Here is a 26,812-nt window from a genome sequence, read left to right on the forward strand (position 1 = left end):
ATTTAAGATAACTCTATAGTTGTAATCTGACTGACTCATGTGTGCACAGCCCAAGGACAGCAGCAACACGTGAAGAGAACTCATGTAATCTAGACAGGCTTGTTATGCTCAGATTTACAATTATGATCATACACATAAAGGTGAGCATGATTCACTTGCATAATATAACAACAAAAAGCCGAGTCAGTGCACTTGTTACATAACGATGAAGTTCAGTAACTACAGCTCATCTGTTTGAGTAGCCAAAAAAATAACACTCTTTTTCAGACAAGATTGTTAGGTTTAAAGCTGCAGTGTGAAAAACTGGGGAATTGTAGGGACAAATTGAAAATGTAATTAAAAAGCGCTGGTATCTTTTATTTACTTCCTTCTGTGGTACTGTAGAAACATGAAGGATGCAAAAATCCAGGATGGCAGAGTCTGTGGAGGACTCAATAAAAGGCTTACTCTTAGCTAATTAAAAAAGAGACAGTTTCATATTTTCAGGAAATTAAACACTAATTTAGGTAGGCCAAATTAAATATTGTGTTTCATGTTTACCAGGTCTATTTCATTAAATTATACTAAGCTAAATAGAACACACTGTGCCTTTAAAGGATTTGTGTGCTGTACTGCGCATACAAAATATTAAGACCTCCTCCACTTTTTTTTTGTTTTGTTATATTGCAGCCTGATGCTTCAGTCGAAAAAAAATATTTCTATTCTCATTAATCTACACTCAGTTCCCCATCATAACAAAAGTGAAAACAGATTTTTAGAAATTTTTGCAGATGATTTAAAAATAAAAAGCTGAAATATTACATTAATGTAAATGTTTAGACCCTTTGCAAAAACACTTGAAACTTAGCTCAAGTTCTTCCTATTTCTCTGGATCTTTGCTGCGCTGTTTCTACACTTTGATTGGAGTACAGCTTTGTAAAATTAAATTGATTGGACATGATTTGGAAAGGCAAACGCCTTTCTATAGAAGGCCTCACAGATGACAATGAATATCGAAGCAAAAACCAAGCTAAACAAAATATAAGAAAGCAACTCATTAATTGTACTTTGTGAGCCCACAAACACTTTCCAAGTAATGTTGATGTATCTGAAAGCAAAGCATTTGCATTTAAATCCCCTGTTTATGAAACAAAACTATGAGAAATAAAGGTCAATGTTTGAGTCTCATGGTTGTAAACAAGATTTTTTGATGGGCTCCAGAAGATTTTCAGGTCTCAAATTGGGCTGCAGCATACTGAAGTTTGGGAAAGGCTGGTCTGCCTTTGCCTTATGGTAAAACCACTTGTACAGTAGTTCTTCCAAGAAGCAAAGGACATTAGTCCTGTTACTGAATATTATCATTGGCTTCTAATTAAAATAACTCATTCTGAACTGCAGCTACTAGCTTAAAAATCACTTCGTCATCTTAAACTAAAATAGATTTCTGCAATTCTTAAAAAATTTAGGCAATGTAGTTCCCTTGGATCTTTACCAAGCAGTCGGTTCTTAATACTCCAGTAAAAAAAAAAAAGGTGCTTTCAGCAACCTCTTTTAAATCAAAATAAAAAACTGTTCTGTTGCCTGTCACTGATTTCTATAACTTAATTTCATGTTTCCTCTGATAGTTTCACATTTTGGGATAACTTACAACTCCTTTATTTCAGTAACTTATCAAATCTTTGCAGTGCAGTGTTTCAAGGATGTTTTAACACTCCTCTCTGTCTATGGAAGCCCTTTAAAATACTGCTGTGCTTGACATTTGCTGTTTAAATACTAACATGCTTTTCTATGACTGAGGAGAGTCCATCATACATTGGAGAATAAATCAGCTTGATTAGATAGTGAGCATAATGATACTAACATGACTCATTAACAACTAAATGAAGGAATCATGATTCTGCATAATTGCACCATATTTATTAAATCAGCAGAATAATAGACTGTTTCAAATGAAGAGGATGGTGAGGACAAATATACCTCACTAAACTGTTAACTATTTTTGGATTTCAGCAGAAGTTCTGAGAAAACTTTAAAAAGTGATTATGCTTCTGTTCTTGTTTAAAAATATTACAAGAGGTCACAGCTAAGCATTATCTCCCACTACAAACAAGGAGTGATGTCAAAAATTAACCCCCCTTTGCATGTCAAAGGGTACAAATACACATTTCAAATCAGCCGAAGCACTGATCAGCGCTTTTTGCCAAATTTTAGGTGAACAGAAATTTTAATTTTGCAGTTTCTTGTGTACTTTATAACATTGCTGCTGAAGCCACACAAATGTGGACACTGATAAATCAGAACTATCCTTTGCTCTCCTCACAGACACTTTGATTAGTTTATAGTTGATCAGTGATTAAAAAATGAAAGAAAGAGAATCCTGAAATATCCTCTATCTGGGCCTTAGTGGAAATGATTAGATAACAGTTTAATTACAAATAATCACATATGAGGTATCTGTTTGTCTGTCTTGATTGTACAGTAACTGCTCACAACGTGTTTTTGGCTATAGCATTCAGTGTCCGGACTTTGCACACATCTGCCACCTTCAGGCCGTACTCCGGTGCTGAGAAAGCCGCTCCCATTGTCACACTCGTGTTCCTGCACATGAAAACAAATACATACAGAAACCAACAGAGCAAAAGTTTATTCTTAAGTTTGATCTCTTTTATTGCAATAATAATAATATAATAATAATCAAGATGTGATTGGCAAAAAGCAGAAAAAATTCCCCCCAACACATGCATACCACAGATGTATATAAATGTAATGTTTTAAATGCTAAAGTGCACGAATAATGTGCATGCAAGCAAAGTTTAAGTATGTTGAAATACTTAAAAAAAAAAAATCTGTGCACTTATGCCAAGAAATGCTTAAATACTTTCCATTGAATAGTTTTAGCACCCTCAGGCAAAATGATCTGGTGATTTCTCAAAGACATAATTTAAAACCAAGCATAAAGTATACTGCATTCTGATCAACTTCATGCACTAATTTGTACCTCTTTTCTGTTCTTTTTAATAACAATGATATAGTCTTGTTTTCCTTTTTGCATTCATTCAAACACTCTCACAGAAATGGAGTTTAAGATTTAAGCTTTTCTGCTTTAATTTAGCCTTGCAGAATCTCTAAAGCTGTAGCTTTGTACAATGAGTCTATGTATTGCTCATGCATGTTTATTATGGCATAAGGAGAGTTTTACTTCTGTCCTTTTTTAAGATCTATGTTTGGACATTCATTCATGCTTTTATTTGGATAGGACAGAGTCAGAAACTAAGGGAAAGAGAGTGGGGAATGACAAGCAGGAAAGAAGCCATGGGTCAGCGTTAAACTCAGGCTTCCCCTCATAGGCCGAGCATATACTTGTTGTTTCACCTTGGGTTTGCATATGCAACCGGCTGTGTCATTAGTGTTTCTGATACAAATATATACAGTACTTGCTTGTATGCGACGCCTGTTACTGGAGGCTCTACCTGATGTGTGAGATGTAAACTACAAACATAGTGAGAGAATATGGTGATAATTCTGAGCTTAAAACTAATGTAACACTAACATCAATAATCAATAGTGACTTATAGCATCTGTTATTCCTAGTAATTCTCCCATCCAAATACTATCCAGGCCAGCCCTGTTTAGGTTTTGAGACCAGACAACACATCATTTAGGCTTTGTTTGTGCAACATTTTCCTTCATATGGATGTAATGCTCCCTGATGTACTGGGTTGGGTAACAGCTGAAAATCACCAGTTTGCAAGGTCACTGATTGAACTTCAACACCAGTCTCATTTTTATTATTTCACAGGTATAAACATCAACTTTTAAAACACTATTTATCTGCCCCAGCTGGTTTGACAGGCATGCAAGCCTCTGTGGAGTAACAATAACACATCATAAAGATGTGAAGACATGTGGACTTGGTTTATCAGTTTGTCTTGCAAACTGACACCCATTCTTGTCTCTGCTGTTGCGTTCACTGTCTTTTTTTTTTTAGGATGCTGGGGACGTTCAGTGCCATGATGCCCCTGCCCCCCCATCCACGTAGTTAACAGCAAGTATATCTTCAGCCTTAGAGGACATGGGCATGGGGTGCACAGATATAAACTCAAGGTGTGTGCACCTACTTAACTTTTGTTTACAAGTTTGTAAGAATGGCTAAATGGTACAATTCTGCATATTCAAAATGTGACACATTTTTGTGACACAAGGTCACTCTGGAGAAGTGATCTTAGTTTCTTTTTACTGGAATTGAGTTTTTTTTTTATCAACGGGTTAAAACAAAGTGCAATACACAAGGTCTCCCTAAAAACACATCTTTGGTTTTAAAGGTGCAGTGTGTAAAATTGTGAATGAAAGCAACATCTAACAGTCAGATTCTAGATTGCAATGCTCACTTCTGGTAGTAACTGTGGTAACCAGTGGAATTTTAAAAATTGCATATCTGTTGTTTAGTCCTTTCTGTGGTACTGTAGTAACATGCATGATGCAAAATCTCAAAGGGCAGAGTCTGTGGAGGGGACATGTTACACCTGAAAACATAATAACTGCCCGCCATATGAATGGATAGATTTGAATTTCCCTCAGGGTTAATAAAGTACTATTGCTCTACCTTCTATCTATTGTTCATAATTTGTAGGGATGGGGGAAAAAATCGATACAGCATAGTATCGCAATATTTTGCACAGCCACATATTGTATTGTATCATCCGCCAGGTATTGATTTTTTTTTTTCAAATTAATTGCTAATATGAACTGAAGCCTATGATACTGGATAAATAGCATCAGTTGCTTTTCTGTCCCACTTGATGATGCTGTTGCACCCTTTGACCAGTGAGGTCGGCAGAGGTGACGGTCATACAGCAGGAGAAAATTAGTACAACCAATATGGCAGCACGAGGGGAAGGACATTACTAATGCAAGCAGGGCACAAACAACATGGACATGACCACATGTGGTTTGCAAGGAGTACCACAAGAAAATTAAATACTGAGGTAATATGATAAAAATGAAGGCAAGGCTAGTGCTAAATCAGCTAAACAGTTGAAAAAATAAATGGTATAGATATCAATATGTCTCAATATATGGTATCGCAATATTCACTGTATTGCAAAATGTTTAAAATTGCAATAATATCAAATTTTGGCAGAAGTATTGTGATGATATTGTATCCTGGGGCCACAAGTGATTCTCACCCCTAATACTTTGGTGATTTTCTTCACAGAAACCTGGTCAGAATTCACCCTGCTCATTAGAAAACTGGGTGCTGTGATGGCTGTACCCAGCTGAGGGCTGTTGCTGAACCACAGGGCTGCCTGAGAGGCTTTATAGGAAGCAGGTTGTTGCTCAGTTCAGTGGGGTTGTGTTTGCCAGAGGAGCAACACCATCAATTGGCTCTCTCTTTGAGTTGAATTTGAAAAGGGTATTTCTTTGAGAGCCTGTTTCTTTTGTGTGAGAGGAAAATCAAAAATATTTCTTTTCTTCACTCTAACTATCCTAAAGCGACTCCCACCTATCTTGTTTTGGGTCAAATTTTCAGTTGGTCTGTCATTTTGATAGAATTCGGCCAGCCACACTACAGGATTTTAATCCCAATTTTGGCAAGATATTTCTATTTGCTAAATGCTAGAATGACGAGAGAGATCATTTTTTAGACATTTTTTTATTATTTTCTTGAGAGTCAGAAGTTAACATACATTTCATTAGTATTTGGTAGCATTGCCTTTAAATTGTATGACTTGGGTCAAACGTTTTGGATATGCTTCCACAAACTTCTCACAATAGTTTGCAGGAATTTTGGCCCATTCCTCCTGGCAGAACTGGTGTAACTGAGCCAAGTTTGTAGGCTGCCTTGCTCGCACATGCCTTTTCAGCTCTGCCCATAAATTTTCAATGGGATTGAGATCAGGGCTTTGTGATGGCCACTCCAAAACATTGACCTTGTTATCCTTAAGCCACTTTGTTACCAGTTTGGCAGTATGCTTAGGGTCATTGTCCATTTGGAAAACCCATTTGCGCCCAAGCTTTAACTTAGCTTTGTCCCTGTGTGCATTTGCAAACTGTAATCTGGCTTTTTTATGTTTCTTTTGGAGTAATGGCTTCTTCCTGGGAGAGTGGCCTTTCAGCCCATGTCGGTACAGGACTCATTTGACTGTTGATAATGACACACTCTTACCAGCTTCAGCCAGCATCTTCACAAGGTCTTTTGCTTTTGTTCTTGGGTTGAGATGCACTTTTTGGACCAAAGCACGTTCATCTCTGGGACACAGAACCCGTCTCCTTCCTGAGTGGTATGATGGCTGGACATTCCCATGGTGTTTATACTTGCGTATAATTGTTTGAACAGATGAACGTGGCACCTTCAGGCATCTGGAAATTGCACCCAAGGATGAACCAGACTTGTGCAAGTCGTCAGTTCTCTTCCTGATATCTTGGCTGATTTCTTTTGATTTTCCCATGATGTTACACAAAGAGGCAGTGTGTTTCAGGTGTGCCTTAAAATACAACCACAGGTGTGCCTCTAATTAACTCAAATGTTGTCAATGAACCTATCAGAGGCTTCCAAAGACATCATCATCTGGGCTTTCCAAAATTGTTTAAAGGCATAGTAATCTTGGTGTATGTAAACTTCTGACTTTGAAGAAAGTAATAAAAATTGTCTAAAAAAAATCCTTCTCTCATTATTCTGGCATTTAGCAAATAGAAATAATTTTGGTAATCCTAATTGACCAAAAACAGGAAAAGTTTAATCTGACTTAATGTTAGACGGTGAGAAAAAAAAGTTTATGTGCCTTTTTATATAGTGTATGTAAACTTCTGGTTTCAACTGTATACCGACTGAGCCTTGTTTCAAACGATTATTTGTCTGAGTAGTCTGCATGTGTGTGGTGTCAACACGATTAATTTACTGCTCCAGATAACGTTGTGGCCTCCCAGACCCTGAATCCTAAATATCAAACATATTTGATATTTACAATTCTAGGTCGTAGTGCTGCTGACGAAGTACTCACAACAACCAATGAGAGCGAGCACACCGGGTAGCGTCACCAGACGGATCATAAGTAACCGACTTTCACCGCTCAGGACCATAATCAAAACTGTACCTTAATTCTATCCAGGATTCTGTCCTGAGTCTTTCCCTTGTTTATGATTTTTGCTGCACCTGTAACGCATGCCAGGACAGCCTGTTGTGGAGAGACAGCAAGACAGTATCGACAGACATTCATGTTTTTCTTTATTTTTCTGAAGTCACTTGATCACGTGAGGTCGTAGGCAGGTTGGCAGGTGTGTCACACTATTGCACACTAGTGTGCCTTGAGGCAAGTGAAGGTGTGTCTCGGGGATCTGGCTGGGCCCCTGAAAGAACCCCAGAGAATAAGTCCTCCCCAGCTGTGATTGATTGATGATATCAGTGCAAGTGTGTTGGATCAGTTGCACCGGTGCTAGCATCCTGGCTAACAGTTACCTCATTGGGCAAGCTATTATTAAGTTGAAATTGGTGTTGAAATTATTAATTCATGCAACTTTTAATTAATTTTTACACCCATTTTGCCACTTTTTTGACAACTTAAACTATTTTGCTGCTTTTTTTTTTTTTTGCAATTTTGCAACTATTTTCAATTACTTTTTACCCATTTTTGCAACCTTTTTTTGGAACTTTTAGCTACATTTTTGCTCACAATTTTTGCTACCTTTTTACTGGGTTTTTGCCTACTTTTGCTATTATTTGGACATTTTTTGCCAGTTTTTCCATTACTTTTTACCCTTTTTTACCACTTTCTAGCAACTTTAACCCTTTTTGCCACTTGTAATCTATTTTGCCACTTTCTTGCCAATTTTCACTCACTTTGCATTTGTTTGGCCACTTTTTTGGCCAATTTTGCCCATTTTTTAATTACTTTAACCAAATTTACCACCTTTTTACAACATTTAACCCAATTTGGCCACTTGTAACCCATTTTCGCCATCTTTTTGACACTTTCAACATGTTTTTTTTCACTTTCAACCTATCTTTTTGGCACCTTTGGCCAATTTTTACCCATTTTGACTTTGTCTTGCCACTTTTTTGCCCAATTTTGCCATGTTTTTTCATCACATTTCACCAATTTTTGCCACTTTTTGCCCTCCTCAGTTGTCTGGGCCCCAGAAACCTCTCCCTTTTATCCCCCCTTATGGGCCACCTTGACTATTATATTATTTAAAAAGTCTATTCTGTATTGATATGAATATGGTGTGCCTTGAGATTTTGGCTTAACCTTAGGTGTGCCTTGGGCAAAAAAAGTTTGAAAACCACTGGTCTATTGTGTGAGTTCAGAGAATTAAAGATAAAAAATCTTTTGAAATTGTCCTCATATCTGTGGTCTCACACTGTTTAAAAGCGGTTTCATATCTAAAAATCGTCTAGTGTATGGCAACATGGAGCTATAATCCCCTGCCACCTTTTAAAAATCACCTCCACTTTGACTGTGAACTTTTTTTTAGTTTTCCCCATTAGCAACCTTTGTTTTAAATGATGTGTTTCGGGGGAAGATGTAACAACCACAAATGTAATACTAATCAGCATTTTTTATTGTATGATCCCACAAACCTTAACAACAAACATCACAAATATAAAAGCGGTTGCCTACTGCAAACATAACAACACAATTCTTCGCAAACTTAATAACTATTTGCAGGGATTTATGAACACAAAAACTAAATGTAAATGTTTGTTTTTCAACTCGGCTCAAACTCAAGATGCATTGAAAAATGTTGTCTTTAGCGATTTTTGCTCACTGTCAAACAGGAAGTAGATTTTTCAGAGTCTGTTTTGACACATATTTTATTTTGCTCTGCTAAGATTCATGGTTCTATGGATTGTTACGTTCCCCCCAAGAAATCACCAATTTTATAACAAAGGTCGCTAGTGGGGAAACTAACAAATACTGCATGAACAAAGAAAATGGGTCTTGGGTTTCTAAAAGGTGGCAGGAGATTATGTCTCCACACTGCCTCCCACTAAGTCTATCAAAATGATAGAAGAACGAAAAAATATGACCCACAAACAAATAGGTGGGAGTCATTGAAGTAAGGGGAAAATGAAACAACAATTTTTTGTTTATTCTCCCACACACAAAAGCACTCAAAACAAGTTTTCTGTCTACTCAAACACAAGGAGAGCCAACTGATGGTGTTGACTCTCACACACTCACAACCCAACTGAAATGGGCAGCAACCTGCTCTCTGTATAGCCTCCCAGCCCTGCTGATCACCAACAGCTGTCAGCTGGGAGCAGCCACCTCAGGTGCACCAAGTTTCCCTAAACGAGCAGTTCATCTCTGCCCCCGCAGTAGAGCACTGTTTCCACTTTTCATTTCTTCAGTTAAGGGTAACACACCCCTCAACAAGATGGACTGTGATGCTGCCGTGTCATGCAGTATCGTCACTGGATGCTTTTGAGCATTATCTCCAGGCAGAGACACAAATCCCTCTGAGGTAAAGGGCTTACACTCATCTGGCACATCTTTTTCTACAGATTTAAATTTCTCAAACAAAGGTTCACTAATTATGGGTCTACCAAGTAGGGCGACTGTTTTGGGTTTCTCAATTTTCTTTTGTAAGGCTGGACAGTCATGAACCATGTGACCTTTGATGTGGCAATAATGACATTCAATTTGACCTGAAGTGATTGACCTTGAAGTAGGGGCAGCACCTGGTTTGGGGGTGATTGGAGATTTTATTGTGCGTTTAGTGTCGGTGTTTGGTGACTTTGGAGGAAATGTTGATTTATGGGTGAGTATATACTCGTCAGCCAGCAGAGCAGCTTTTTCGAGAGTTAAATCTCGATGTTCATTAAGATATGTTGCCACCCTCTCATGAACACAATGTTTAAACTGCTCTAATAGAATGATTTTTTTTAATCATCTAGATCCTTCACTTCTTGCAATTTACACCAACAATCAAACAAACTCTGTTCTTCTAATGCAAACTCGACATAAGTTTGTGTCTCACCCTTTTTCAATTTTCTAAACTGCTGCCTGTACGCCTCTGGCACCAACTTATATGCTTGGAGAATGGCACCCTCCACAGACTTATAATCTGAACTTTGAGCTACAGAGAATGATGCATAAACACTTTGAGCTTTACCTACCATTACACTTTGGAGTAACAAAGGCCTGAACTCCTCTGGCCATTTCAATGTGTTGGCAACCTGCTCAAAAAGTGTGAAATATTCATCCACCTCTTTTTCATTAAACGGTGGCACAAGTCTGCTATTATGCACCGAATCAAAATCTTTAGACATAAATTGTTGAGTTGACTTTATTCTGAGCTCTTCAAGTTCTTTTAATCATATGTCCTTCTCTTTCTGCCTTTCACTCCCTCTTTCCTGATGTTCCAATTGCATTCTTTTTTTTTTTTCAACTTTCAGCTGTTCAAGCTTCAGCTTCATTTCTAGTTGCTTTAATCCCATATCCTTGACCTCGACAGAATCAGCAACTTCATCGCCACTCTCTGACTTGGCCTCTGGAACATAAATGAGAATCTGTTTCTCCAACGAACCAGTGACAACAGCTTGCTTGACTGCATCTTTTCTGCTGCCTGCCTTTACCGTGATGCCAAACTGGCTAGCAATTTGTAATAATTCTGTCTTTTTACACAAATTAAGTGCCTCCCAAGTAGGGCTCTCAATAAATGATTCAAGACTAAACTCCATAATTCATGCAGCAAACAATTTTTCAATATTTCAACAGCGATTAACACAAAAACCTGTCAGAACAGGCTTATTACAGAGTTCCCAGACGAGCCCCCAATTGTTACACGCCCCCCACCCCCAAACCGCCACCCAAGAAATCACCAATTTTATAACAAAGGTTGCTAGTGGGGAAACTAACAGATACTGCATGAACAAAGAAAATGGGTCTTGGGTTTCTAAAAGGTGGCAGGAGATTATGTCTCCACACTGCCTCCCACTAAGTCTATCAAAATGATAGAACGAAAAAATATGACCCACAAACAAAATAGGTGGGAGTCATTGTAGGAGAAAGTGAAACAATATTTTTGTTTTTTCTCTCACACACACACAAAGGCACTCAGAACAAAATTTTCTTTTTACTCAAAAACAAAGACAGCCAACTGATGGTGTTGACTCTCACACACTCACAACCCAACTGACCTGGGCAGTAACCTGCTCCCTATATAGCCTCCCAGCCTTGCTGATTACCACCAGCTGTCAGCTGGGAGCAGCCACCTCAAGTGCACCAAGTTTCCCTAAACGAGCAGGGTGAATTTTCACTGAGTTTTTTTTTTTTGGGGGGGGGGGGTTGGAATCACCCAGTTATTTAAAAATCTAAGTATTCATAACAGAATTTTTCAAGACTGGAAAAAAATCCTGTTTCAAGGCAAACAAAAGTCGCCATAACTGTTTCTTTATGTGACTTGTGCTTAAGCTGACCTGAATCCACTGGCAGTTTTGAAAAGGCTACATGAATGGCCACAACTTTGAATTTTCATGTTTACATTAAATTTGTCACATCAAAAATGTAGACTCTGCATTTTTTTTGTTCACCTTAAATGAGAGTCATTTTTTCCGTCACTTTTGGCACATTTTCATTTCTGCTAAGTCATGGCTCTATGAATGTTTTAAGACTCTGGGAAAAAAAAACGCCCTGTTTCATTGCGGCCAAAACAATTGCCATAACTACAGTTCTTGATGTGACTCTAAGCTTATGCTGACTTAACCCCTGTCAGTTGTAAAAAGGCTACAACAGTGATGACAGCATTCATTTTTCATGTTCACATTGCATTTGTTACATAAAAAAATTAAACAGGAAGTTTTTTTTTTCAGTCTCTTTTGGCACATTTTTATTCGCTCTGCTAAGACTTGTGGCTCTATGAATGTCATAAGACTCTGGAAAAAACTTCCTGTTTCATGGCGAGCAAAAAAATCCCCTATGTTTCTTGTTGTTCCTTGAGCTTAACCCCCTGGCAGTTGTATAAAGGCTACAACAATGACCACAGCTTTTATTTATGATCACATTACATTTTTGGGAAGTTAATTCAATTTTGAGAAACAGTGATTTTTACTTCCTGCAAATATAATAGTTAAGTTTGCAGTAGCCAACTGCCATATGTTTGTAGGAAACGTATTACATTTGTGTGATTATTACATTAAAAGCTGCAGATCTGTATTACATCTGTGGTTTGTTAAATTAGTGGACAGTTATTGCATTTGCAGGTGTTCCAGTACCCTCCCTGTGTTTGAATAAAAGACTTATTCTAAGTTAATAAAAATAAAAACATGTTATTTACTAAGGAGATTAACACTAAATAGGTTTACTTATGAACATGATGTTTCATTCTAAGAATTTATTTACGTTCACAAGTTAAGCCTGCAATAGGAGGCTTGTTATCAAGGAGTAAAACTAGGCCTGAAAAACATGTGCAGCCACTACATGCATAACACTTAATAATAGCAGCAATAAAAGCTCTTAATTTAAAATGTGGCATTGCACCATGATCTTTGCATCTAAGAAGAAATGAAACATCTGATGCATCTCTCTCTGACTACCAGCAGGGCATGCAGATGCTACTCAATCTTAGAGAGCAAGTGCAGTTCTTCTTGTAGTTTATGGATCTCAAATGCCAAACTTAAATGGATTAAAAAAAATAAAAAAGTCGACAAATATGCTGTAAGTGGGTGGCCTGGTAGTCTTGTGGGTTGTCATTTCAGATCAGGAAATCAGGATAATTCTGGAATACTCACATCCCTGAATGATATCTTGACTTAATTTAAGGTAGCCAAGGACTCACAACATGAGGGCAGAGCAAGTGAACACAAACAAAAGAAAGAGAAAACTAAATAAATGAGTAAATAAACTAAGGAATGACAGCTATGTTTTCTACTGATAACAAGAGTTATCTGCAGCCATAGGCTGCATAAAACAGGTGGCTCTTAAGACTTCTTTGAAAATATCCAAGCATGTTGTGTGGTTTTCCTACCAGAAAAAAAACAGAAGGTAGAGAGCTTCTCATGTTTTCAGAATGTATACTGACATGTAAAAAAACCTACCTGAACTTCATGGCTGAATCCCTACTGGAGCGGGCTGAACAGTGAAACTCTTGGGCTCCAGACCCCTCTAAAATTCTCTGCAGATTTCTCTCTGTAATACCGCCTCCTATACTGGAAAAAGAAATCAGATTTAAAAAGAAAAACCTTGGAAAAACACACAAGCACTGTACATACAGAGAAGCAAAAGCACTTGCCTGGCATGATTACAATCCTCCCTTTAGCCTGTTTGATGGAACAAAAGGTGAAAATGTTATGCAGAATAATGAAGCTGCTCATTAGTACAACACAACATCAATTATAAGCTTTACACCTTCTCACAGGGTGTCTTTGCATACTGTACTTTATGCTTACTTGATCAATGAGACGTTTAATAATAGGGAGTCCCTCCAAAGCTGAGGTGTCACAACCGCTTGTTAGCACGCGCTGGACTCCTAATGAAACCAGTGTCTCCAGAGCAACCACTGGGTCATGAACCATATCAAAAGCTGCAGAAGATCAATATCATGTTTTCATTTTAACAGTCATTCAGATGCAGTAACGTATACAGTTAAGTCTTTCTGGACCCTAAAGGTCAGCTATTCTGAATGTACTGTAAATCTTATATATTCAAGTATGAGGGTAATATATGTGAGTGAAAATGAATGTAAGGTTCTAAGAGTAGAAGAGAGAAAAGGAAGAAATATTACCTCTATGGAAGGTGACAGGTAAAGGTCGGGCTGCAGCTGGTGAGAAAAAAAGGTTATTAAAAGAAAATTATTCTTATACAAAGCCTGAAACCAGATACATCAATATAAGGGTCCAGTAATAGAAAGAAGTGGGCACAGACATGCATATCTTTACATCTGGTCACTTGTTTGTTAGTGCCTCCTGCTGTATAGATGTACTGAAAGACTGAAACATTGACTTTGTTTTATAAGATCTATTGCATAACTGCCATAATAAAGTTAGGGATTGTCACTCTTTAAGACTCAGAGGGGTTACTTACAGTAAGCATGACTCAGCCTTTTTGCAACATCAAGCTAAAATTACAGTTTCAAGACTTTTTAAGGACTGTACCGTGTGGTTTTAACATTTCTAAGACTTGTTTTTCTTATTTATGCCTTCATTTGACAAAACAGTTGATAGAAAAGGAACTCGGTGGGCGAGAGAGGGAAATGACATGCAGGAAAAGAGCCAAATGTTGAATTTAAACTCCAGAAGCCCACTTGGAAGACTATAGCCTTCCCATATATGCTAGACCTAACTGTGAGGCCATTAACACCCTCCATGTAACTTTTTAGGCTCTGTGAAATACATATGCTTTTTTGTATCAATACTGCTATAATAGACTGTGTGATATGTTAAATGTTGTTTGTTTTGCAGGGCACGCAGACCTTTCTTGAGTTTAATCACATTTTTGTTCTTATATTTTTAAACATCTATGATAGCCACACGTTGTATAAGCAAGATTTAGAGGGATTTAAGCTACCATTTGTAGAATTGTTGCACCAAGATTTCTACATTAGTTTTAAAATGAAAAATTCTGTTATATATGAGGTATGCCTATTATATAATGAGACTGCGCTTATGAGGATAAAACCACGAGGTTCACAACCACACCGAGGATTATATATGAAAGGCAGGGTGTTCATGCACAACTGCTGTAAGTTTCCAATAAGTGTCATCTTTAGTTCACTGCTAGCTACTGCTTAAAATGCACCTGTTTTTGCTAAGGTGTCAAAAAATGATAAGCTTAAAAGTTGAGCAATGTATCAACTTGAATTTTTTGGTGAAATTGAACAAAACAGCGGCCAAATCTTCTGGTGCATAAACTGAGGTGTATGGGAAACACTGCACATGTGTTTGAATGGCACAAAAGATTTAGTAAAGGCAGAGAGGATGTCCAAGATGATGAACATTCTAAGCACCCATGTACATCAAAAACTTCTGAAAACATTTAACAAACTGTTCAAAAAGATGGATGACTCAGTATAAAAATGATAGCAGAAACGGTCTCCATTGATAAAGAGACAGTTTGGCAAATTCTGCATGGAAATTTGATCATGTCCAAAGTGTGTGCCAAAGTTCTGACTTCGGACCAAAGGACTAAGGCTGGAGACATTTTGGAACAAACTGAAGGAAACAAGAACTTTGTCGAAGTAATTACATGCAATGAAACTTGGATCTTCCACAATGATCCTGAGACAGAACAGCTATCAATCCATTGAAAAACACCATCTTCACCAAGGCTGAAGAAAGCACGACAAAAAAAGTCTAAATTCAAGGCCATTTTGATCGTTTTTCATTTATTTTTCAAAAAAGGGTATAATTTGAGTGAGTTCCAGAAGAGTCACAGTGAATCAACACTAATACAAACAGTTTGGACAAAAACTGTGAAAAAAGTCTGAAGAAAGAGACCACGATTGTAAAAAAAAAAAAAAATGGTTTCATTCTTCATCAAGACAATGTGCCAGCTCACACTGCTCTCTCGGAAAAGCAATTGGCCCAAAGACAAATCACAGTGCTTTATCACGCTCCTTATTCACCTGATCTAGCAATGTGTGACTTTTCCCTTTTTGCTAAGATCAATTCTGTGCTCAAAGAACCACGTTTAGAGTCTGTGTCAGAAGTTCAGAAAAGAACGACAGAGGTTCAGAGACAACTGTCTGAAAAGACGTACTGTGCTGCTTTGATCAGTGGAAGACCTGAAGCGCTGTGTTGATGCAGAAGGGGAGTATACAGCTCCAATCAAAATTATTCAATCCCCATGGCAAATCAGGTTCATTGTGAAAATGTACAGACTTTAAGCTGATTGCAATGAAAAAAATCAAACAAAAGGAATTGAGATAGATCAACACAATGAATGATTCAAGTGGTTTCCCCAAATTTAAATAAAAATGCAACTAAAAATGACTTCTCCGGTCTCAAAATTGTTCAACCCCTGAACAGAATCCTTCACTAAGCTCAAATATACAATCACAGTGTTGTTTTAAGCACACCTGATGCAGCTAATCAAGGGCTTCATTATTTGCACCAGGATTGCTTGACCTGGAACACATTAAATACCTGAAATGTGAGGGGTTTGTTGAGTATCATGTTTGACTGCAAATGAGAAATATGGCAAATTCAAAAGAATGGCCCAAAAAGTTGAGAGAAGAGATCATTGCCCTTCACAAACACGGAACAAGATACAAAAAGGCAGCTACGGCACTGAATGTTCCAAGAGACACCACTGGAGCATAATTCACAAGTTCAGAGTTACAGGAACATTGGTTACACCTCCTGGACAGGGCAAAAAAAAGGAAGCTATCAATGGCTGCAACCAGATATCTGAGAAGGCAGGTTGTGAAAAACCCTGGAGTGCATTAAACATGAGGAATGGGCTAAGATTCCTCAGGAACACTGCCAGAAGCTGGTGTCTGGCTATGCATCTCGTTTGCAGCAGGTCATAAAGCTAAAGGTTGCTCTACTAAGTATAAAAGATGCTTGCCATGAATTGTGTTTTTTTGATTTGTTCATAGCAAAAAAGCAGAAAGACTTTATATTTTCACAATAAACCTGATTTTCAATGGGGAATGAATCATTTTGATTGCAAATGTATTAAATGAGAAAGACACTGACTAATGTTTATGTTCAATAAAATTCTATTACAGCATTAGTCTTGTTCAATAGCCATACCCAATATACCTCTGAGAACACTGTGAACACAGAAACCATATCATTAAGTTTTGAACTTTAACTTCAAGGTCATCACATATTTCAACAGTATTGGTTATATTCCGTAATAAAAAATAAGTGATTTATCAAAACACAAGACTCAGAGGGCTTTTATGCTAGTTACTTAGGTGGAATGTTTGAGGGCGTATGAGGTGAGATATTTTTAAAAGTTATTTTTAGAAGACCTTACCTTAGAGTAAAGAAAATGATTATCTTGGTTCTGAATTGGGTCTAAAATAGTCTCATTGAAACTTTATTTTTAAAGAAATTTCATATTTTCTTTTAATTTAATGGCATAAAAAGGACATTTGCTTCTAATAAAATCAAGACTAAATTCAATTTAGGTGTTCCAGTATGCCACTTGCATCAAAAAAGACCCCTGAAGCTCCTCGACAGAACAGAGCTGCTGTGTTAAAGTTCTATTTGGAAATTGAATTTTATGTAAGAGCTTTTTGGTTTGCAGAAATTTTAAGAAGGAATGTGACGATTTAGAAAGACTAACCTATAATGCCTGTCTGTAGGATATATCTTCTCTGAATAGTATATCTTTAAAATTGTTTTTATGGTTTGGTGTGATTCAATATAGTGAACTGTGAGAGGAGAATCTTGTTTTTATCTTTAGAGGCTTACATACACAAAAGATAACTCCAAGGAGGCATTACCCAGAAACTCCATACAGAGCTCTGCATCCACCCGTCCATCCTCTGTGAGAACTCCCAGGACCAGTCCATCAGCCCCGTGGCTCTTCATCAGCTCTATGTCCTTCCTCATCACCTCCACTTCCTGGTCTGAGTACAGAAAGTCCCCACCACGGGGCCGGATCATGACATAGACTGGAATTTTGACATACTGCTTCACTACCTGCAGCAGACCTTTGGGGAAGATAACATGGTGGTATGTTAGGGTTTAGGCAGAACTTCAGTGTTTGGGTTTGTGTGTGATGTAAACAGAACAGAGCTCTGCTCACCTAAGCTGGGAGTAAGCCCCCCATCCAGAAGACTTGAACATAGCTCAAGTCGACTTGCACCTGTCAGGGGAAAGAAATGTTCATTACTGGACGTACAGATGTGGAAAATCAAACAGACCACTCTACATGTTCCTTAAATAGGCATTTCTCCATGCAGGGAAGCCATTCTCTTTCAGCGTCTGCTGAATGTCAACAGAGGTAAACCTATAATACTGGCTGTAAGTGGCATAATGTCACCAAGAAAATTCAGATTAAAACCAGGATTAATACAACAAATACTGATCCTTGAACTCATCCTGCATTAAAGCACAAGCAGTCTTGTTTTTTACATAAATATTGAATTGTTTTCATTCCATTAATGCAGTAATGTAATGTGAAAAGACATGCATCTTTTTTAAAAAGTTGTCATTTTCTTCAGTTAAATCCATCAATGAGGAGATTTTATTGAAAACTGGGAGAAATTGTATGTGCAAAACAAAAATGACCATTTTACTCAAGCACACATCTATAATAAAGAGAACCAGAGAACAACAGAATAGCATATTTTTGCAGTGGTCTCTCAGTTTTTCAGGGGCAATTTTTGGTCATTTGTTACCTATATGAGGCTAAAAGCAATTATAGCGAGGGGAAATAATATTTTAAAGCTTTTCTTTGAAGGTAGGAGAGCCAGAGAACTATAGGACATACTAAAATCTGGCATATAAATCACCAACAGAGCTTTGTCACCTCTTGGCAGAGCATTGGCAGATATATTGTCCTTTTTGTATCCCGAGTATATTGTAAATTAGGGAAACCTAATGATTATTGACACTGAAAAGGTTAAATAAATAAATATCTTAATCACTGAAAGTAACTTAAGACATGTACCTCATATCTGATGAACACCTTTAATATTACCTTAGACCCCCCTAGGATCAAGAGGCCCCAAGCCATTCCCTGCCTTTCCCTACTTGTAAAAGACCAGTGATTTTTTATTTTCTGAAGCTGTGTATAACTTAAATGATACGTGACCTTTAAGAATAAAATATCATGTTGCTAAATAAAGATAAGACCTTTAAGACACACTTTGTTGAGTCATATTGCACTCAAACTTTTTCTTCCTCTAGCTTAGGGTAAAACTAAATAAAAAAGAGCAGAACTTCTTCTATTGTCTCTTCCGTGGAATTTTAAAGGGAGGATAAAAGGACAAATAAAAAGCGCAACAGCACATTTCACATTATTACCAACCTCCTCGTTCAGCATTGACAGCCGACTCCACGGAGTCCACACACACCTCCATTAAAAACCCCTCTGCCATACTGACAGTCTAGACAGTGAGACAGAGACAGATATGGACACAAACACTCATTATCAAGTAAATAGTTTTGGTGCACTCATGTTTAGCAAGCAGTTTTGACTCACAACAACTACCTGTCAAGTCCACTCCTATCGATTTATTAGCCCCTACTAAGGTACATGCAATCAATATGTGTTTATAGTCATTAAACAGCTTTAGCTTCAACAGCCAAACACTGAAGAGGATAAGAGTTTTCCGGTTGGATGAATATTAAAACGCGGTTTCCTGACTGGGCGGTGCAGTAAATGCTAAGCTTATGATGCTAGGAGGAAAGGGTAGCCGCCCATGCAGGATACGCCAGAGTATGAAGCGTGCCCTCTCCACCCAAAAATCCCGTTTCTTTAAAATAATTTAAAAGACAAATAAAATAACAGATTAATGCATTTTCTCAATTTTTAAGAAAGGTGTCATATTCTGATATATAAATTGAAAAATATATACATATAAAGTAATCATCATTACATGTGTTTTGTGACGTCACGAGGTTACAGTTAGGAAACATGGTTTTGTAACAGCCTGTGGCAGCTTTTACCTAAGTTCATCTTTTACAGCAACACTTCTGGGTCATCTTATCACCTCTAAACATTAGGATTAGAGAACAATGTTGCTCTCTTCCGTACGGACATCGATCTTTTGCAGCTGCAGACACGCAGGGAAAGGGTTTCAGCACAGCAATGTGAGTACGACGCTAACGTTAGCTGCTAGCATTAGCTTACCAGCATAGACATGGAAAAGGTCAGCCACTGAAAGTAAATGATTTCTGCTACGAATTGAAGCGCGACTTGCTAGACATCTTCGAGAAGCGTAATCACCTGACAGCCTCCGTGGATTTTTCACTATTGATGTTTTATCGTTTAAGCAATCACCTAGGTTAGTTTACGTTACCTAGCCAGTTGTTCACAGTAGCAGTCACGTCCTCATATATCAGTTAACCACACAGCTGAATTAACCTCACTTAACCCCGTCATCATCCTAGTGTCAAATCGACGTAACAGCGGGTACATAACTGGGTTTATAAAAGATATTGTGTAATTGATCACCTTTTAACCTGAATATATCCATTGTTGAAATGTAGCGCAATCGTGCCTGTAAAAATGTGTCACCTTTTTGTCAAATAGACTTAATTGACCAATCAATTAGAACTTTCACAACGCTTTCTTTTTCTAGTTGCCTGACTACCTAATTGTCAGTGACAGGACTGACTTGTTTCAAAACTGTAAAAGGCAAAAAAGCCTCACACAAGCAATCCCAAAACAAATTTTAACTTTGGATGTAAAAGAAGGCAATCATTCAATGTATTCTGCTATATAGCTCAATTTTCAAACTTTTCTTCAACAGTCAGCTACAAAACTGTCTGCTGAAATTGTTATCCTTAAGTCCCTCATGTAGAACTTGTCATCACAGTATGTTAAAGTCTATTGAAACTGAGCCCTCTCCTGTCATCTGGTGTGTCAAAGGGCTGTCTGCTGGGGCCATTGCTTTTCCATATAGTTTCTTCCCCAGGGTCAGGGGTGTCAAACTCAATCACAACAGGGGTCGGAATCTTAATGTGTATGTCAACATTTAATTTCATCACAAACTGTCAACTTCATTTTCACCATGTTCATTTTGAATTGTGGGAAAGACCTTAGTAGTAGTAGATGATAAATGATTCTGAGATTAAACAAAGTCAGAAAGATAAGTTTAAGGCTCAGAATCTGAGATAAAAGGTGAAAATATGAGATAAAATTCACATCATGATTTTTAAATGTCAAAATATGAGATAAAAGTTGAAATCATGAGTTCAAAAGGTGTAAATGTGAGAAAATTCAAATTTATGGGTTTTAAAGGTCAAAATATGAGTAGAACTTTTAAATTGTAAATCTAAAAGTAAAAAAAAAAGACTTAAAACTAAATTTTGTGAATAGGCTGTATAATGTCAAACTATGGGGTAAAAAGACAAAATTATTCATTTTAAAGGTCAAAATATGAAATAAAAAGTCATCAGTTAGGCTTGTGAGACGCAAAATTGAAAATATGAAATGAAAACCAAAATTAGTTTATTTTCCCAAAATCCAGCCTTTTTAATTTAACATTTTTACTCTTTAATTTTTGAAATCATCAAGGTTAAGTTTACATTATTATACTGGAGGAAATCTGCAGATCTCATACTGGTGTGCCAGTTATAATGAAAATATGATATGATCTTGCAGGTTGGGTATAACTGTACCATGATTTGGCAAGATTTGGACCCTGGGCCTTGAGTTTGACACCACTACCCTAGGACAAATCATACATAGCCTTCATATAGCATATCATCTGTACACTGATGTCCTACAAATACTTTTACATTTCAATCATGTGGGACTTCAAGGATGTTTAAGCTTCTAGACTGTATAAATTCTGTTGGACACTGGGTGGCGGACCATTACTTACAGCTCAATGCTGATAAAACAGTGTCTCTAGACATCACCCAGGCGGACAAGACTGTTCTGTTAATCATACAGAACATAGGACCCCGACCCCACACTGTCCACCCGAGTCTATGTGCCCAACTTATGATTCTTTCATCTAAAAAATATAAATAAACTGAGATCTTAACTCTCTCTACTGCTTTAGAAAGCAGGCTTTCATGTGTTTTGCACTGAGGAGAGGTTTCCGTCTAGCAACTCTGCCATAAAGCCCAGACTGGTGAAGGGTTGCGACAAAGGTTGTCCTTCTGGAACTTTGTTCCATCTCAACAGACAAATCTCTGGAGCTTAGTCAGAGTGACTGATGGGTTCCTGGTCAACTGTCTTATTAATAAGGGCTAATTTTCAAGTGTCTTGGCAAAGCATCTGAATACTTCTTTAAATGTGATATTTCAATTTTTTTTAATTTGTAATTAATCAAAGAGTATTTTTTTTACTGTAGCATCAGGCTGCAACATAAAATAAAGAAAAAAAAAGTCATTTGCCATGGAACAAGGTCTCTGAATGACTTTGTTTCTAAAGTATCTCCCTGCAGTAAAATAACAGTTTTTAAAGATTAAATACTAGGTGACTGGGCTGTGTTTGCAAGGGTTATATATGCAGATGAAGATTTGTTGTCCAGTTTAATTTAAACTCTTTTCTCCTCTTTCTAATTAGAGAAGTCCTCAAATACGACGATGGCTTATAAAAAGGAATCAGAGCACCATCACAGCGGAGGTGGGAGCCTCCTCCACCCCAGCAGCAGCTGCTATCCCCAACGCCGCCACAAATCGCATAGTGGGTCGCTGGTTACTCGGCTGCAGCGGGCTGGTGGTGGGGGCTGTCGTCTTGGGAGGTGTCACAAGGTAAAAAATGCCTTTACTTTCTATATTAAAGCCATTATTTTGTTAAGTGTTGCCATGCACTTACTGTAAATGTGCATTGTTTCGGTCAGGTTAACAGAATCTGGGCTTTCCATGGTTGACTGGCATCTGGTGAGGGAGATGAAGCCACCGCAGTCACAGGCAGAGTGGGAGGCAGAGTTTGCAAAGTACCAGCAGTTTCCTGAGTTCAAAATGTAAGGTCTGGTCTTTTCTTTGACACTGTCAACATTCAAGCTAGCATAGTTTAAGATACCTTATCACCAACAGGATATTTAACCTGCTTTAGCTTTGAAATTGACTGACTGATGGACATCACTAAGTTTAAGCCTGTATTCAACTCTCTCAACGTTTTTCATTCTATTTTTACTCTTCTCTGATTAGATCTGTGCTTCTGAACTTGTTTTTTTGTGTCTTAGATTTAAAGATAAATTATCTGTTGGTTTTCTGTTTTTCCCAGAATGAATCATGACATGACTCTGCCAGAATTTAAGTTTATTTTCTACATGGAGTGGGGTCACCGCATGTGGGGCAGGCTGGTCGGACTTGCATACATCCTCCCCACCATTTACTTCTGGAGGAAAGGATACTTCAATCGCTCCATGAAGGGGAAAGTGCTGGGACTCTGTGGATTTGTCTTCTTCCAGGCAAGGCTCAGGACAGCTTTGGTGAAGAGATCAGTGTTTCGTCATTCTTTATGTTAGATTTCATAATCATGTGTGTGATTTCAGGGCCTTCTAGGGTGGTACATGGTTAAAAGTGGTCTAGAGGAGAAGCCTGAATCTTATGACATCCCTCGTGTCAGCCAGTATCGCCTCAGTGCTCACCTCGGTTCTGCCTTGTTGCTCTACTGTGCCAGTCTGTGGACAGGCCTTACTCTGCTGCTGCCTGTGCACAAGGTACAGGGAACGTTCCTTCCCTCCAGGCAAAATGAAGACTGTAGTTTCTGTTTCAGTCTTTGGTAACAGGATTTATAACTCTATTTTTTATGGGTATTTCTTTCACAGATTGCAGAAACCAAACGAATAATGCAGCTCAGGAGGTTTGCAAAGGGAACTGGTGGTCTGGTCTTCCTTACTGCACTTTCAGGTACAGACTAAATGCATTTCACTAACATACTTCCCATCATATCTGAAGGCCTTCCTGTCAGAAATTCTTTACAATTGTTTGAGTGCTTTCAGCTGTACATTTGGAGTCAAGGGAGTACATTACTGTCTCCTGTAGGGCATATTCAGAGACTAAGTGCATAGTATGTAATACCGCAGGCTTTTTAGATAACAGTATAAATTATGTGTTTTCAGACACATTTCTAATCATTTTACAAATACTGTTACTCAGGTGCCTTTGTGGCTGGTTTGGATGCTGGGCTGGTTTATAACTCTTTTCCTAAGATGGGAGAACGATGGATCCCTGATGACCTCCTGGCTTTTTCCCCAACTCTCAAGAACTTTTTTGAAAATCCAACAACGGTGCAGTTTGACCACAGAGTTTTGGTATGTTATCATTTTATGTAACAAAAAAAAACATGCAGAGGACAGGTTTTTATGTAAGGAGAGATATTTGACTTATCAAAGGTTAATGATCTTTTTTGTGTCTTTCTAGGCAATTTCTTCCTTGACAGCGATTACAGGACTCTATCTGTTCTCAAGGAGGATGTTGCTGCCCAGGCGGGCAAAGATCGCCATCAGCCTCCTCACAGCAATGGCCTATGGTCAGGTATGCTATCAGTCAGACTGGAAACACATAAACTCTTTTATCCTGCAGCAGGGGTCATCAACTACATTTGTACAAGGGCCAGCTAATGTCTATGCAGACACTGTGTTGGTTAGACTGTTAAATAAACTAGATTAGAGGAACCTTTTTTTATTATTGTTTAGACGTACTTATTTTCTTTAAAATGCACCTTATTTTTAGCCTATGGCAGTGAACTCAGTCCCGCAAGGCGGTGATTGAGATATTCAAGCCAAATATTTCTGGGGCCTTCATGTCATGTTGATGTAAATATGCTGCATCTTGATTGGTGAAAAACACTTAAAGAAAACAGTCCTTTTTAAAAAAATTCTCCAGCAGTGAAAAACACTCTCAAAGCACCTGAACTGTTAAGTTGATGCCGAAAATGGCATCTTTAATCAGGAATGGGCTGATGAGCAGAGGTTGCGCTAGATGTTTTTGCTGTCCTTCATTTTGAAGGACAGGATCAAATATTCCATCATGCCATTTTACAACCTATCATTTTAAGTTTCTCTTTAGTATTTGTAAAATAATATAATTGAATACGATTGTATTAGTATTAATTTACAAAAAGGCCTTTTCCCAACTAATATTTCATAAAAAGAGCAATCTTTGAGGTTCTGCACTTTTTAAAGGCAGTGGAAGACAGATGAACCGAGCAGCACAGTGTTTACTCCTCATGCCATATTTTTTTAAGCAGCAACAGTGGAGCAAAATCACAGTCTGCAAGCAAGCAACTAAGAACTGTGCCACTTCAGATATCAATTACTGTTTTAAGAGTATTTTCAATATCAAACTGTGACGTAGTTTAAGGACCATAGCCAATAACAAGGTGTTAAAAAGCTGAACTGTGGAGCCCTGCAAATTTTTGTCTGCTTCACAGGATTTTTAATCATCGCTGTGTGCTTATGCAGTGTCCATGCCTGCACAGCTTAGTCCGTTCTAGTCTACCATTCAGACTCACAAGCACTGAATTCAATATATTGAATTATAAAAATGAAACAAGAAAGGACAAATTGATGACAATTGCATCCTCCTCCGCCAGCTGCAATGATGCAATCTGCAAATGTGTGTAGAGCATCCGAAAATGTCAGACTGATTTAACTCCTAAATAATAGAGATGAAATGGTAATATAGCAGACTTTATTAAGGTTAATCATCATTTATTAACTCCTATGTAAAGAATAGTACTAAGAAACAAATATAATGGATTTTATTTAGGACTTAAATTGAGCCAGACAGCTGATCACTTAGCTTAAGTTTGCTGTGAGATCTCAGAAATGCTACTGAGTGCTCACCAGCTGCTCTCATCATTGTTTTTACTCTGCAGGAGGCTGTCAATCTTTCTGTAAAGGGGTAAAAAAGGAAAATTGCCATGTAATTGCTCAACCTTTGCGTGCGGATGATTCTTTGCAGTGACTGCACACAGATGTGTGGAAAATAAATCATAAGTACAAAACTAAAGCAACCGTTTATGAGACCAAGTCTACAGTTTGTGCAAGTACTCAACGCATAAAACTGTAAAAAGTTTGAAGCACACTGACCTGTATCCTTCTGTGAGTGAGCGGCTCAGATACTTTTAGCAGTGCGCTGTCAGCACAGAGACTGAAGTCATTGCCCACAGGCTACAAGATTTTTTAAGTGATTAAATAACCTCCTCAATAGTTCATGTGTGCAAACTTGAACAGGTCTATGCATCTGGTTGTGTGCATGTGGTTGTGTGCATGTGCTGCAACACAGGCTCTTCCTTCCTCCAGTTAGTCAAAATGTCTAACATTAGCCAATCTTCTAAAAAACTGTTTAATCTCATATTTTTGGGGTTACTTTAATATCTGCAGGGATTAAAAAAAATAAAGAAAAGATACCCTTAATACCACAATGTATTTTTTCCTCTGCACATCTTCTGAATTTGCTAAATCTTCTGGGGGGCTGGATGGAAAGTTGTGGGGTGCCTTAATGTAGCCCCTGGGCCTCCAGTTGATGATCAGTGTTCTACCGTATTGCTAAAAACTGCATGTTTGTGCTTCTCAGGTTGCCCTGGGTATCAGCACCCTGTTGTTGTACGTCCCCACTCCACTGGCAGCGACTCACCAGTCTGGCTCTGTTGCTCTTCTTTCATTGGCCATTTGGGTCCTGGCAGAGCTCCGCAAGATGCCCAAGTAAATGTCTGTTCCTTTATGGACAAATCCAATCCCCACTAGCCACACCTCAGGCCCTTTAAGAGTCAGAAGCATCAACTTGATGAGACATTTGGGAAGAAAATAAAATAAGAGAGTGGAGGTGCAAAGCACTGAATTCTATTTTTCAGTTTACACTGTTTTTTTATGCATTTGTTGAAGGCTCACTTCTGTGGTTGTAAAAAAAATTCCTCATGTGTTGACATAAAATCATCACATTTATTAAAGCAGGGCTGTTGTGACTGAAATTACAAGAATAAATCAAGGCTGTCAGCGAGGAATTGACTGGGCCATTTGTGGATACACATTGTGATCAGAGGATGACATCTCACTGTGAGTTGTTTTTTCTTGTTTTGCAAGGAATCAAACAAGGATACAAAAAGCAAAACAAGCTAAATTTCACTTTCTGTTCAACTTTAATGATGCAGTAGAAGAGTCTTGATTGAAGAGTGCAATGCTCTGCTTTCTGCAGGAATCTGTGAAGCTGACTTGCTTTTGAAAAACAGGATATTACAAGGTGACATGCACTTCCTTTTCACTGAATCAGATGTGGCTGTAGGGATTACATGTAAAATGA

At 38.0% G+C, this 26,812-nt stretch overlaps 2 protein-coding genes across 5 annotated transcripts; one reads left to right on the forward strand and one right to left on the reverse strand.

Moving 5' to 3' along the window:
- Positions 1 to 1,868: 1,868 nt before the first annotated feature.
- Positions 1,869 to 19,977, reverse strand: cutc (cutC copper transporter homolog (E. coli)). Of its 4 annotated transcripts, none has more exons than XM_041789567.1 (9): positions 19,903 to 19,977; positions 18,909 to 18,987; positions 17,682 to 17,741; positions 17,377 to 17,586; positions 13,705 to 13,740; positions 13,370 to 13,503; positions 13,213 to 13,240; positions 13,019 to 13,124; positions 1,869 to 2,577 (listed from the first exon to the last, which is right to left on the reverse strand). In XM_041789567.1, the coding sequence occupies exons 2-9, from the start codon at positions 18,976 to 18,978 to the stop codon at positions 2,466 to 2,468; spliced, it is 756 nt and encodes a 251-aa protein (XP_041645501.1). In that variant the 5' UTR covers positions 18,979 to 18,987; positions 19,903 to 19,977; the 3' UTR covers positions 1,869 to 2,465. The 4 variants fall into 4 exon arrangements, with proteins under 4 accessions (XP_041645501.1, XP_041645500.1, XP_041645502.1 ...); XM_041789566.1 differs by lacking the exon at positions 19,903 to 19,977 and adding an exon at positions 19,734 to 19,813; XM_041789568.1 differs by lacking the exon at positions 19,903 to 19,977 and adding an exon at positions 19,092 to 19,208.
- Positions 19,500 to 26,516, forward strand: LOC121511055 (cytochrome c oxidase assembly protein COX15 homolog). Its single transcript, XM_041789565.1, has 9 exons — positions 19,500 to 19,693; positions 22,125 to 22,312; positions 22,402 to 22,524; positions 22,788 to 22,974; positions 23,059 to 23,226; positions 23,335 to 23,416; positions 23,666 to 23,820; positions 23,930 to 24,043; positions 26,090 to 26,516. Exons 1-9 carry the CDS (start codon positions 19,619 to 19,621, stop codon positions 26,219 to 26,221), a joined length of 1,224 nt encoding a protein of 407 aa, XP_041645499.1. The 5' UTR covers positions 19,500 to 19,618; the 3' UTR covers positions 26,222 to 26,516.
- Positions 26,517 to 26,812: the final 296 nt, after the last annotated feature.

The sequence above is a fragment of the Cheilinus undulatus genome, linkage group 6 (assembly GCF_018320785.1).
Source record: "Cheilinus undulatus linkage group 6, ASM1832078v1, whole genome shotgun sequence".
Lineage (NCBI taxonomy): Eukaryota > Metazoa > Chordata > Actinopteri > Labriformes > Labridae > Cheilinus > Cheilinus undulatus.